The 15,273-nt window shown below is 38.8% G+C and overlaps 1 protein-coding gene across 2 annotated transcripts; it reads left to right on the top strand.

The window, feature by feature from the left end:
* The first annotated feature begins 1,691 nt into the window (after positions 1-1,691).
* Positions 1,692-15,224, top strand: p2rx5 (purinergic receptor P2X, ligand-gated ion channel, 5). Of its 2 annotated transcripts, none has more exons than XM_064352273.1 (12): positions 1,692-1,942; positions 3,353-3,503; positions 4,780-4,851; positions 6,687-6,762; positions 7,673-7,757; positions 9,337-9,417; positions 9,985-10,126; positions 10,958-11,091; positions 12,000-12,093; positions 12,203-12,268; positions 12,669-12,769; positions 13,280-15,224. In XM_064352273.1, exons 1-12 carry the CDS (start codon positions 1,806-1,808, stop codon positions 13,395-13,397), a joined length of 1,257 nt encoding a protein of 418 aa, XP_064208343.1. In that variant the 5' UTR covers positions 1,692-1,805; the 3' UTR covers positions 13,398-15,224. The 2 variants fall into 2 exon arrangements, with proteins under 2 accessions (XP_064208343.1, XP_064208344.1); XM_064352274.1 differs by having other exon boundaries at positions 1,693-1,942; positions 12,669-12,751.
* Positions 15,225-15,273: the final 49 nt, after the last annotated feature.

Below are 15,273 nucleotides of genomic sequence, written 5' to 3'. Positions count from 1 at the left end.
TGATGATCTCTCCATTCTTAGAAAAACAGTTATTAATTTGAATAGATGCAGATGCACATCCACTGTAAATTATTTAAACTAAACTAAACATGAAAGTACAGCTGTGAAGTTTCAAAAACACTCAGAACAATCAGTAGGCAAGCATCAAGATACAAAATCCTACAATAGAAAACTGCTTATTATTAAGAGTAAAATGCTTATAATAAAGTACATTTACCAAAAATATAATAGTTCAGTAACTTCACCCTTTTTCTTCTACTTTGGCTTAGGAACTAGGTGAGTCTCTCCCAAAAAAAAGCATCCCACATCTATCTCACCTTAATAGTTGGAGTTATGTCTCTATTAAGGTGAGTTGGGGTTGGGATCCCTTTTGTAAGTGTACATTGTTGGCTCCAGGAATCCCATGCCACTTCCTGCTAGCTTATATATTTAGAAAAATAAAATACGAAATACATAAAATATCTAAAAGCATATGAAATCTGAATGGTAATATTGGTGTGCTGTCCCTTTCCCTATATTTAGACAATCCCATTTCAAATTTGAGTTTTTATGGGGATAGGCTATGGACTGTTAAGAGTTCTCTGCTTCACTGAGGTGGGTTGTGGTGACATGGGAAGGCCAGGCTTTACCACAGCGTGTCACCTGACAAGTTGTTATCAGTGTTTTAGTGTTATCATGTGGATTTATTCCCTGAACTGTTTTTGTTTGAAAATGCCTGATCTGAGAAGGGGTTGTGGTCATGTTGGTTAAAAAAATGTGTTATGTAAATGAGAGTAGTCAAGTTTAGTACTTTCCCGCATATCCTGTGCATACAACAACAGCATGAAGTCTGTGACCCATCTTGTAATGGGTTCATTACAAACTTGTTTGCAAGTTTCAAATGAAAACGAGGTAATTTGACAGGTTGTTGTGGCAATGGTTGTAACACCACATAGATCAAGGCCTACGTTCTTATAATAATTCATTTTCGTAAACTATGACATTTGGCTTTATTATTTTTGGTGTTTCAATGGTTAGCAAAACCAGCTGGTTCCGAAATTTCAGCGCAGTGAGCAGCCTGCGCGACTTTTCCCCCACCCTCTGAAATCCTCCTGGCAGTATCGGGTAGCTATCCTAGTTTTTATTTTTAACCTACACTGTAAACCAGACGCCAGTAGCCTATGGATAGGCTAGTAAAAGCATACAGCTGTTTTTTGTGTGAAATGCAAGTTTAACATTAACCGTGAGCCACAGATAATATTTAAAGTTATAATTAACGCGTATCACCAATATTACTAGTTTATACTGTAAAATTAAAATACCCCCTTTTCAGTGATGTTTTAATTATAATTATAGCCTACTTCCCTTTTTCTGAAACAGCCCTATGTTTCCATTATATTAAACTTTGAAAGTAGGTGTTTAAATTTGCTGATTTGATTGCGATTTATTTGCTTTGCAAGTCAGGCTACATTTCCTGTGTTTGCATCTTATTCAAATCACTTTGAATGAGCCATCTAGTTAGTCTAGCCTAGTATTAGGTTGACATTGTTATCCCATCAAAATTGCCCCTGTTTCATATAACTATTAGCTATAGAAGACCCTTTTAATTACATGACCGAGGTGATGCCTTCCAGGACGTTAAGAATAAAAAATTTTCGAAACAACGATTTAATCGACAACTTGTTCAACTTGAAATTGAAATGAAAAGTCCTGGTGACTCCATTGCTGCTGTTGCTTTAACTGCTGCTCCTATCAGTGAAAGACTATACGGCGGCTTGCGTGTAGTCCTCGGCAGGCCGTTGTGGGACGCAGGTTGGAGAAGGAGAATGGCTAAGACAAGCTGGACGAACTTTTTCCTTTCGGTCTTCGATTACAAAACGGAAAAATATATTATCGCAAAAAACAAGAAAGTCGGCGTACTGTTCAGGGTTTTCCAGGTGTCTGTTCTTGCATACATTATCGGGTAAGGTGTGTTTATTTCATAATATCGTCTTTATTTTAATTATACATGTTGATTTGGAATAGGAAACCAAGCGCCAGAACACAAATGACATTTGGGGTATGACTCATTAGCAGGCAAGTTATATATTGTTTTCAGATATAAATATTTGTCCATGTAAAACACGCTGGTCTGTCAGTGTCCCTTTATGTCAGTAAAATTTGACAGTTTTACTGACATAAAGCGACATTGATAGACCGAGGACGAGTCACGAGTCAGTTTGTTAATTCTCGTTCTGTCTGTAGTTGAACTAGGCTATATAAGATGCCACAGGACTGGACAAGTATTATATTTAGATGACTGCATCAACTGTAATATTTGACAAGAATTCTCGAGGTGTCATCTGTCATCTATCCGAAGAGAGAGCAAGTGCCAATTGCTTCAAATGATTATGTGTGTACACACTCACACACGCACAATATGGCAATCTCTATATCAATATCTGGATTATTAGACCATTCTTTTTGGAGAATATACACCAAAAATATGTTTGTCCCATTTTTTAATTTTAAAAACATTGGAATATGAGAATACATAACGACAAGTGTAGAAAATTTAGCCAAGTAGGCTCGCCTGTACCTTGAAGTTCTCTGCCTCAACTACATGAACTAGGAAACTATTCACCACATTGCCACCTCTCTGCCAGCATACTTCCTGATATCTATGCAGAATTCACGTTTAGCCAATTTCCACTTAATACACCCTCTTGTTATACTGCAGAACATGACCTGGAAAATTTATTGTAGTTCACTTTGTCAATCCATTTCATGAATTTAAAAACCTCCCTTAGTTTACTTGTGCCATGCATAATGAAATTATGTGTCTTTTAACTTTTACACTTCATATTGTAAACCAATTTCCAGAATTTCTGTCGCAGACACAGAATTACACACATGTGTAACAGACCTCATGTGCAAGGCCTATCAGTGCTATGCTTGTACCAGAGACAAGCATACAACTGGTGTGCCTCAGTATAGTAGTACAGCAGAATATTGTGATGTTTATTTATTTTATTTACTTTCTGGGAGCCGCACAGGCTAGCTAGCTACTACAGACGAATGTAAACAGAAGTTAAAGTTTGAAACCGGTATCTGTGCTTGTCATCATACACTAAGTAACTGGACACCTCTTGGTCTGGGGCTGTTTTTCATGGTTTGGGCTCGGCCCCTTAGTTGAAGGCAAATCCTAATGCAATGACATTTTAGACGATTCTGGGCTGTGATATAATTATGTGAATTACAATGCATGCCGCTGTATACGCTAAAAAACATCTCTCTCTCTAAATCTCTGAAATGAGGAAAAAAATGTCTAATTCATAAATTTGCCTTGGTGTCCTTCTATACTAGATTTCCTCTGTGTTTTAAATCCACACAGGTGGGTCTTCCTGACAAAGAAAGGATATCAGGAAAGAGATGATGCAATTCAGAGTTCTGTGATTACTAAACTGAAAGGGGTTGTTCTCACCAACACAACAGACAGTGGACTCCATTTGTGGGGTCCAGAGGATTATGTTATTCCTCCACAGGTGAGTTGTTGGACTGTTTCTTAGGGCAACGCAGAAAATTCCAGCTTACGTACTGTAATTCAGTTACTTATTTTCGATGACAGCTTTGCAATATGGTTTCTTGAGCATAAAGGCCAACTTAGTCAGTGTATCCATGAAAATTCACATTTTAAACCTTAATTGTGACAAAGCATTAAAGTACATCTGTCATTATTTTAAAGGGATTTACAATGCTAGATTCATAAAGAGAAAAAAAATATATATTCTGGCTGCAAGGGCCAAAGTACAGAGAAGTGAATCACACTTCCTTCAAAAGTGAAGTAGCAGAAGCTTGTTATTACATGAGTCTCACAGAGGTCTAGCCAGCTAGCAACAGTTACAACTGTCCTGCTTGAGTTTGGTGAAATATTTTAGTGACCATAAATATCTAAACTGGGGAAACAAACCGTTACAGCATCCATTTTTTGATGCAGAGAGAAGACCCACTTCTTATTAGATTGAAGCATTAATCTTGGAATTCATCTTGCACTTCCTAATTTCTGCTCCTTAGTACACTTCCTTACATAGATCATTTCTTCAGGATTTTTATAGCATTGATATGTTTTATGTATTATGGCATAAGTTAAATTATATGTATTACTTTAATGATGCTGCACATACACTTGCTGGTGTCTCTTATCTTATCTTGACTTTTAGATAATTAACTTTATTTAATTATCTTACAGTTAGTAAATCGGTGAAGAGCTATCCACAGCTTAATAAACTGTCATTATCTTATTAAAACTTGCTATCATAATATTAGTGGTCTAGACAGGTGGCACATTCATTACATTTTCTATTCATAGCTTTTCTATTTACGACTGCTGCAAGTTATGGGCTAGATTGGTGGTGATGTATATGCAGTGTTCTAAAATGCGTAACGACTGCTTAACAAGGCATTGCGTATTTAAACAATGAGCTAGGAACTCCAAGATGTGTACAGATGAAGCTTATATATGTAGTGTAACTACATCCTGGTTTTCTGATGTATAGTTAGTCATCTGTCTAACTGTTGGCTGTACTTATCAGTGCTGATTGGATGAGCATGACTAAAGTACCTGGATCAGTAAAGTAACAACATTAGGCAAGTGGTAAGGCTGAGCATGCACATATAAAAATATATAAAAGCACTAATGCATTATTTATTATGAATTGTTGGAATGTTGATACTATGGTGCATGCTATAACCAAACAGCAATTTGGTTATAGCATGCAAAAAGCATATAGCATATAACAACAAAAACTTCTTTTTTTCCAGGGCGAGAGAGTATTCTTCATAATAACAAATTTCATAGAGACACCAAACCAGAGGCTTGGCCACTGCGCAGAGGTAAGAGACTCATCAAGAATCAACAAATGTGTTTGCAGTACTGAAGGGGCAACACGCTCCTGTTTTAAGGTGAGATCAGCAGGAATCCAGCCAGTCCATTGAGAGTGAAAGGCAATGCAGAGCAGTTCATTATGCACCAGATGACACGTCCACCAGAAACTGTGCTGGAAGCCAGTCACCATCCTTCACCTTTTGTTAAGGTCTTAAATATGGCTGAGGTCTGGTGCCAGTTAAAGCATATCCTCCATCTTGCATCATTTATGTGAAGTCGCTGGCAATCTAATGATTATCCCTTTTACATTTTCCCCAGGGAAAACTGATTTTTAAAAATTACAATAGTAGCTAGTTGCAAATAGTTCTGGGAAAATGGTCCTGTTTGCCAATTTGTCACAGCTTTGATTGCTAAGTGAGGAAAGGTACTTCACAGTCATCATGCTTTGACAAGAATGATGAATGATGTAGCTCAGTGACTTGGTGTGACTTCCTGTGCCTCAGCCAGAGATTCCCTCCGAGTGATTGAAATTAGCTAAAAGCTTTCTTCACTTGTCAGGGGCAGGTACTGTAAAGAAGTATAATGTATGGAAGTATGGTCTAGACCAGGCTGACAATCTGATATGTGATGAGTCTGCCCAACTTCCGAGGATGTGCTATCTTACTAAACCAGAGGTCAGTGTAGGTGCAGCTCCATCTTGTTTGTTATAACTAGTCAAATTGCAGGAAATCAATCTCACTGGGGTTGAAACTACCTGTTGACATACTGTTTTGCTGTCTCCGCTTGGTTGTCCACCATTGTATAAGTCAATTCCACACTCAATTGCATAGTTTGTCAGTTGAAAGTTTTCCTGGTTGAAAGGTTGCCGTCTTATTTTTCCTGACTTTTTTCCAAAGTCCTTTTGTGACTGATAAGTCATATGGTTCTTATTTGTGATAAGTAAACATTATCATTTTACACTGTAATAATGAAACCATAAAATGTGCTGCATAGGAGGCGATTCTATAAAAATGAAAAAAAACAAATGAAAAAGTAAAAAATGAAAAAGTAAAAAACATTTATGTTATGTAAGACATTGTGACTAAAAGACAATGAGGAATTAATGCCCTCCAGAAGTATGAGAGAGGTAGAGGGAAATTTATGTTGGCTATATACTTAATGCATTGCTATATGCTTAGACAAACAAGTCTAACTCACTTCTCTTTTGTGTGTGAACAATCCATGCAAAAGGAAACACCTGAGCAAAAGCTAACATTTGTCTGTCCTCCATTCCTTTTGCACAACTGAAAATGGGGGCCTCAACATAAACATACCTGTTTTAGTGAAATGGTACATGTATTTGCATGCAAATGACATGAAATAAAATCTGATGGTCTGTACATTTGTCTTATATTCTTCTTTTGATCTCAGATACAAATGGCTCAAGTATATAGCCAGTATTACAAATTTCACTCTACCGTCGCCATACTTTTGAGGGTTCTGTACATAGTGTCATGTAGTCCTATAGGGTTTATGAAGACTTTATAGAAGACTCTTAAGTAATAAAATGATTGTAGAGAGATCTCTGGTCAAAGTGCATTGATAACAGATACAATATGTAACCCATTTTAATTCTGGTTATTTTATTACCTTTTCTTCTTTAAATATGTGTGAGGGTGAATCATGCATTATTCAGGCCATTTACTGTTAATTTTTAATCCAGTCGTGTGGACAGCATTATTAAAGGCACCTGTGTTGCCAACATAAATACAGGCTGTTGACAGTCCCTCATTAGGATTAGATCAACTGTACTGTTTGAGCCAAAGGTCAATACATGTTAAACACAGTCTCCCCTTCCTTCCAGAGCATCAAGGTGCTTGATGGTCACTGTCGGGTGAATGAGGACTGTGCTGAAGGGGAGGCGGTAATATCTGGACATGGTGTGTACTGGATCCCCTGCTGTGTGACTTGTACTTCCTGGGTCGAAGGTTGGGTGATAGCAGCTGCTAATGACATCAGAATCGTATCTTATTGCCAAGTACATTTGCACATACGAGGAATTTGTTTTGGTCAACACACCGAGGCAGCCATCTGCGGCGCCAACTTATTAGATGAGAAATGAGAGAACAGGAGGAAGGAGGAGGAAAAAAACAGTCCTTTCAATGAAACGAGAGGGCACTCGTTTCATTGAAACGAAGAAAAACCTCAGCACATAGCAACATCATAAAAACATTACAAACATTACAAACATTACAACAAAACTCGAAGACTTGCACATGTGGTAGGGGGTAGGGTGTCGGGGAGGGGAAGTGTCGCAGCACAGACACTGACTCAGGCGCATCGCATCAACCCTCAGCAGACTGCACTGTAACGGGGGAGGGAGGGGGGGTGGGAGCCAAGAAGGCGTTGAGTAGGAGGTGGTGTGCGTGTTATCTTCATGTGCGTGTGTGTGTAAGTCCATGGACTTCATCTCCACCACAGTGGACATGTGCCATTTCCGTTGGTCTGTTAAATTGCCTTATATTGCCTTATAAGTTATGTGTGCTGGGGTTAGTGCCACCTTTGTCCTCAGTGAAAGCTGATGTTTAAGTTACAATGGGCATGTAGCACTGAGATTAAAATATTTAAAAAACTAACATTGAATTTGTCAAAACATTGGTGAAGGTTTTATGTTTTAAAAGTACATTTTGGATTCACTGATGGGATGAGTGATGTGTACAATATCATGTCAAAATACATATTATTTGGAAAATAAAAAATACTAATGCCTTTTACAAACAATAAAAATATATGTATTTAATTTCTGTAATACATAAATTGCAGCGTAATAAAATCTGTTCTCCTCCTCAGGGATAAAGAGTGGGCGTTGTCTGAATTCTACAGGTACCTGTGAGATATATGGCTGGTGTCCCATTGAAAAAGTACATAAACCACGGTGAGAACACTCTTCCTTAATTGAAACCCTACACATATATTCCAGTAACAGTGTCAATTTAATTTACTTATGACCATTTCATTTATTTAAAATAATTTTGATGCTTTTAATAGCCACTATATATATATATATATATATATATATATATATATATATATATACACACACACACACACACAGATGGACGACAAATTAAAGGAAAAACCTGAATAAACGAGAGGACAAACATGACGAATGCAGATTCTTCCGTATAAGTGTACTGCATGATACAATTAAGTAATTAGCATCCAATCATGCTCTGTGGCATGTATACAAATTCTGAGCAGGCCCAGTTGATTTTGATTTTGGATCAAAATGGCAAGAGGAAAAGATCTAACATTGAAAGAGGGTTCATTATTGGGGCATAGATGGCAGGAGCTTGTCATGAAGACTTCTGAACTGGTTAGTGTTTCAATAGGAACAGTGACTAAAGTGACATCTGCATTTAGATCTACAGGAAAGACATCAGTAAATAGGGTTGGACACATTCGATGGCCGTGATGATCGTGCATTAGTGTAATGTGTAAGGAAAAACAGAAGAGGAACTCTTCCTGAGGTGACTGAGAATGTCAATGCAGGACGCGATCAGACTGTGTAGGCCAGAATAGCCCATACACAGAGAGGAATATTATAGTAGGGTTGCATTGCATAAACCCCTCATTGCAAAGACAAATGCACATTTGAGGTTCAGTGGTGCAAAACCACAGGCACTGGTCTACGGAGATGTGGAAAAAAGTAAAATAGTCAGATGAGTCATCCTTATTCCCGACAAGTGGGCGATTACATGTGTGGCATACACCAAGAAAACGGCACAGGCCTGAATGCTTAACCACTACAGTGAGGAGGTTCGGTGGCTCTGTAATGCTGTGGGGGGGATTTTCCTGGCATGGTTTGGGTCCACTTGTCCTCTTGGCAGGGTAACAGCAAATCAATACGAAGTTATTCTGAGTGATTACCTTTATCTGATGGTGAAGCGTTTCTATTCCAATTTGCCCAAACAATTTTTGTGTGGGATGAAGGATATTTGGCATTCAAAGTAGTTTCTAATGACCTGCCAGCTTTATAATGGTATTCATAGGGCATTTGGGGGGGGGGGGGGGGGGGGTTCATGGACTAAAGGAAGAAAGTACACTCTAAGCAGACCTAAGTAAAAAGCAGCTTTACAAAAAAATTGCCTCCATCCACAAGGCACCAGGGGTCACTGAATGGTTTGATGAATATGAAAATGATGTGACTCATATGCTATGGCCTTTGCAGTCACCAGATCTCAACCCAGTTGAATGCCTACGGGAGATTTTTTAGACAGTGCTCTTCACCACCATCATCAAAACACCAAATTGGGGAATATCTTTTGGAAGAATTGTGTTCCATCCCTCCAGTAGAGTTCCAGAGACTTGGTGCATTGAAGCTGTTATGTTGGCTTGTGATGGCCCAACACCTCATTAAGACACTTTATGTCAGTTTTTCCTTTAATTTGTCACCCACCGGTATGTTTGTGTGGGCATAACTCACACTGAGCATATTGTTCTGTTCTCTACAGGGAAGCAATTTTACGAAAAGCTGAAAACTTCACAGTCTACATAAAGAACTTCATCAGGTTTCCTAAATTTCAATTTTCAAAGTAAGTAATGTTTGTGCAGCAAATGCTCGTAGAAACACAGTGACACTAGAGTTTGGGTGTATGGTGGAGTGAGAACGAATGGACTACACCCTGTTCCTCAGGCTTATCTGTTTTGCAGGGGCAGTTGTGGTCTGAATTGATCTTCACTTGACTGCTCTTGGCAGGTGTCAAGTTCGCAGTGCTCTCATATTTCAGTGTGGCTGTCATGCGCTCTCTCAGTGAGACTCCTTCTGTCCTGGCAAGCAGAAAAGAAAATGATTTTCGTCTGTGAAAAAAATTAAACCCAAGGGAATTTATTGATTGGGTGTATCAAGCATTTATAAATCTGTCTGGTTAAGGCTCCTTGATCCTTCCCTCTAGATATTTTCCACAGGTTCCTTTGTCTCGTTCTTGTACTGGTATTGCATGCTGTGTAAATGTTTGCTTTCGTTTTCAATATTGTCATTATGTTTGTGTAATAGACTTCGGAAATTAACAAAAAGAATGAGCAGAAGGTAAGAGCAATTAATGTCTGAATAACGAGTTCCCTCCCTGAGTTCCCTCCATATATATTCACTTTATCCTCAGATCAAATGTCCTGGAAACAAACAATGACATGTATTTAAAAAAGTGCCTGTATAATCAGACCCAGCACCCTTACTGCCCCATATTCCGCCTGGGAGACCTTGCCAGATGGGCTGGCCACAGTTTTCAGGACATGGCTTTGATGGCAAGTATTCAGACTGCATTGTGGGTGCACTGTGCATGAACCTACAGGGACAGATAGAGTGAGGCCTATCAGCTGATCAGTACAATAACCTTCCCAATCTAATCTCTGAAGGAAGAAGGTAGACTGTGTGGTTACATGATAAAAGCTATGTGAATTATTTAAAGGTCCAGGAAACGGAAATCTGTGAATTCTTTGCTGAAGCCGAGCATTTGTTGGTTTCTTTTGTGTTGTCGGATAGTCTGACGTTAATTTATTGCACGGGTCGACCTGCTGTAACCTAGCGAGTAGTTACGAGGAATGCTTTACATGTGACGTGAATGGTTTACATATAATATGAATATTAATGAGTGCAGGATACACGCCCACCCTGTCCTTATCTGCTGAACAGGTCATGATAATCTAATGGTGTTTATTACTATTTAGTGGTAATAAATAGTAATAAAGAAATATAAAGAAGACAACCAGTTGTTACTTCTGTGGAATATAACCGCAATTCGCATCCAGTTTCCTGGACCTTTAAGATAAGGAGATGCTTATTCAGTGTACAGTACAAGGTCTGTTTAGCTGTTCCAATGTGGCTGATGTTATCTGGTCTTTTACCTCTGCCCCACATTTAGGTCTAATGCTAAATTAGTTTAAACAAAAAAAGGCTCACCTGAATAGTGTCAAGTTGGTTACAGTGCATCAGCCATAATTATGATTGTAATTCGCCCCTCTATACGTGAGGTAATATATTTGTGTTGAACCGCGAATGGCTTCTGTAATATTCAGATGTTGCCCAATTTGCTGGGCCACCAGTGAGGTTAATGAGCTATTTAGTGTGGCTTCCAGGGCGGGTCAATTGGAATTGTGATACAATGGAACTGTGACCTGGACAAGGACTACTCAAAGTGCAATCCACGCTACGGTTTCACTCGGCTGGACGTGAAATCAAACAGTTCCATCACTTCTGGGTATAACTTCAGGTGCGTGACATCGCTCACTCATATTACTGGTTTAGCTCATGAGTGTCACATTGTCAGAAATATTAATCCTCTTAAATGTACAGGGCAGGAATTTCAGGAGTACTGCATAGGTGAATGACAAAAAGAGTTGTCGAAGGTACCTAAAAGCATTTGCAATTGCCTAGGAATGAAGACTGAATATCTCATCTGAAATTCACAGGAGGTTGTGTTTGGTTTTGATCAATCTAAGAAACGTTAATTTTTTATGAATGGTTTTTGTACACCTCAAAGTTTTGACAAAGTAGGGCACACTTAATTTGCACAGGCTCAGTACATTTTTAACATCCTCCACCATGGTGACTTCTGCTGAACACACAGTAATTTACTTCACAATCCCTGCGACTAAAAACCTGTTTTTCCATTTCTTTACACTTTCCCCATCATAGGTTGAAAAAGCTTTATAGACAGAATAAAACATGAATAAAACTGACGAACAAACTGTGAAAGATTTATCGCTTTCAATATTTAAAGCTCAACAGATCTGACGGAATATCAAGTGCACTGTGAAAACTGTCTGCTGACAGATCTAATTAGATTAGTTGAGCCGAGATGAGTTCTTGGGCTCGCAAGGCATCTCATATGTCAGCGTTATCTATTTTCAAAATGGATGTTCTTTTTTTAATAATACTCCTTTTATGAAAACGTATCTTATAGCGAGTATTTACCAAGAATGCAGATGGTTTGCCAATATATTTTCTTTTGACGTTAAGCATTTTGATTGACTGGGGCAGGAGTATGATTCAGCCAGGTATACAGAGTCGCTGCTGAAACTCCCCCTGGTGTTTGAATTGCTTTTTTTTTTGCATAAAAGCTTAATGTTCCTGGAAAAATGCAAATACATTTTCAAACTTTGTTTTTTGTCTTCACAGATATACTCGTTATTACAAAGACGCTGCAGGGCAGACGTACCGAACCCTGTTTAAAGTGTATGGAATTCGCATCGACATCATGGTGACTGGGGAGGTGCAGATGCATTTTACTGGTGATGGTATTCAAGCTGATGTGGTGAAATAATGCTGTGTTCCTATGCCGATTGTAACATTTTCTGTGTAATTTTCTGGTTCTTTTTCAGGCTGGGAAGTTCAATGTAATCCCCACCATAGTAAATATTGGGTCAGGGCTTGCTTTAATGGGTGCCGTAAGTATCCATGTGTCATTATATGTTAACTTACTAAATTTGTCAAGCTTGTATAAATATTTCTCATCTCATCTTGAGCCTTTGCACATTGTTACTTTACAGTAGAAAAAGACTATAACCATATGTGGTCAGCAGGGGGCATTCCTGTATAATTTTTTGTGTTTGTTAAAACAGCATGTGGGAATATGACAGTATGACAAGATGAACCGGCATTTATTTGTGAAGCAAACTTTGCTTGACCTTTCAGTGACATCGTAAACATTACAGAAGGAACAACCTGATTTGTATTTAGGAGACGTTACAGATGTAATGCAAATTCAGGATTATTATTAACCGTTATTTTTAGACTAATATGTTCCGGCATGCTTATGCTTAAAAGCCCTATTTTATGTTGCTTCAGGGAGTGTTCCTCTGTGACATGGTGCTGCTGTACATGATGAAGAAGAGCACGCTCTACCGAGAGAGCAAATTTGAAACTACCAAGTATGAATCTGTCAGATGGTACTGCCATTTTATTTTACACTTTGTCAAGAAACCCAAAAGTTTGCCAGAAGGAGTCTGATTAAAACTCCTCGGAGTGAAAATGGAGACGCGGGTATAATATTTAGAAGGCCACGTCTTGGGGGAGCTGTGGGAGCACTAGGGCTTGCAACATTTTATGCCGGACAAAATCAAAGTCCCTGGCTCAGATTCATCTTTGAATACGTGAATGCATTTGTCATGAAAGGAAAGGCCCTTACTCAAAGTACATGGTAAAACTTGGGCTTTTCAGTCTCCCTAATCTAATTGGCTAATCGCAATACTTGCCTTTCAAGCACAATTAATTTATGGCAATTATTCTGGCCCCAGAAACATCTTCACTGACACTCCTTTCATAATAAATACAGTAATGCTCCTGCTAAAACAGCCCATCTGATGTGATGTAATGTCTTTTTTTGCATAATTCAAGCACACAAATACATCACAGTTTGTTTTCCCTTTCGGTTGTGTAACATGGTGTTCTCTCTGCAGGAAAAATAAGGGCAAGGAACTGAACACTGCGTTAGATGACGGAACACCCAGCAGACAGGATATGTGGCGAGGAAAATTCATCGAGCTGTCACCGAACAATTCAGAAGTGAAAAGCTAAGGCAGGCTTTGCCAGCACTGTCAGTGAGCAAGACTGGTGTCTGAGGCGGGGAGTGAGGTGCTAGCTGCTGAATTCAGTTCGAGTTCCTCCTGCCTTCCCCATCAGCACTCGGAACACGGACCAGGACAAGAAGAAACAGGGCCCTGGACATCTCTGCTGACAGTCTGTAGTCACACACCACGGCTCCCTGTGGTTCAACTGGGGCAAAAGACACTGCGTTGCGTGGCTGGAAAACGTGTCGCCAAAGAGAATAACACCATTCCTGTTTATTTCCTTGTTGCTGTTTTATGAATGACATGCAGGGTGCATTTTGACCTTTGTCATCAAGTTTGTTGTGGCCATTTGCTGAGACTTTTCTCTGCTGATGGTGAGCGACGGACCATAATCTTTCAACATGAACTCAATAAGTATCAGAAGACATACTGACAGGTGTCTCTGAAAATCTTAAAAGGCATACTATTAGCCTGAAAATATAAAAATAACCATGCTAAGGCATATCTATGATGCACTGGCAATCTCTTGTCTTTATGCATTTTAGCCAAATTCATGCATCTTTACCTGTATTTATTATTCTAAAATGTGTTGCTGGGCATGACACTCTTCTCTGTGGGGAGGAGTTTGCGTGGCTACAGAGCCTGTGGTTTGGGATTACATTTTGTGTTTGCTGCTAGCTATCTACAGTAGCTACCGGAAAAACCCAGATAAAAATGCAAAAAAAAGAAAAAGCCGACAGGGCTCGTTCAAGAGCTAGTTAACCTAGGAGTTGCTTTTCCTCAGTGGTGTCAGCTGAAGTTCACCAAGGAAATGAAAAGCGATGCAGAGTTGGCTTGTTTGCTGCTGGACCTGTAAGTAATGTCACCTGCAGTGTGAAGCTAATGACGATATGGGCTTTCGCGAGGGCCTGAAATTTTCGAAATGAAAATCCCAACAATAAAACCACTATTACGTTCAACATAATGGAATTAAGATATAATTGAATCTTCTTACTGCTGCTGATGGTCACTCATTTCACGGTACTAACGTTGACCTCTAGCTGTCTAGCTAGCTACGTTGGGTGGGGTACTCGGGGTGGAGTTGAAGATGGAGGAGGATACTTCTTTGACTGTAAACACAGTACCACAACATGGCTAAAAATCCCACATAGTATGCCTTCAACATCCAATATGAGGCGGTTCTATGGAATGTCAGATCTTTATTTGTGAAAGCTCCTAAAATTCTACAGAAACTGGGTCTTCTGTAGGTCAGAAGTGCAAACCAAATACGGTTTGCCTGTGATGTCAAGTGAAATTAACTGGGAAAAAATTTCACATTTCATTTCACAAAATGAATGAATGGCTTTTCAGTCAAGTTAAGTATTTAAAGGAGAATTTAGAATAACTGTTTCTATTTATGGTGATTAGAGGTGCATGATATGTAAATTCAGGGACTGGTTTCAATAACAAATACTTGACTTGCTATATTGACTGATGCCAATGTTGATTCCTACCTGTCCTACATTACAGCAAGTTTCCACATTAATGGAAGTCGATGAGCATAGACATCAACCTCTGAAGGAAAATGTAACATTATTTGTATTGCACAGTATTTCAAAGTGCTTCGTTTTTAAATTAGTGAGCGTGAGCTTCATGAGTCTATTGTTTTGTTTGTGAGACTGGCTGGTGATATGTTAAATTAAAAATAAGAGGTTCAGATTAATTTTATTAAATCATTTTTATTATGCCTTTTTTCAGGGATTCAATGGCCTCCACACCGTGTCCTAAGTCTGTATGCACTGAAGCATGTATTTGAATAGCGAGATGAAATCCATTAAATATATCTATAAATATACTTGCATTTTGTATGAACATATAACAGCTTGAGACAAAGTTACGTAAAT

This window comes from Anguilla rostrata, chromosome 9 (assembly GCF_018555375.3).
Source record: "Anguilla rostrata isolate EN2019 chromosome 9, ASM1855537v3, whole genome shotgun sequence".
In the NCBI taxonomy this organism is placed as follows: Eukaryota; Metazoa; Chordata; class Actinopteri; order Anguilliformes; family Anguillidae; genus Anguilla; species Anguilla rostrata.
This window is presented reverse-complemented; position numbering and strand designations above follow the sequence as displayed.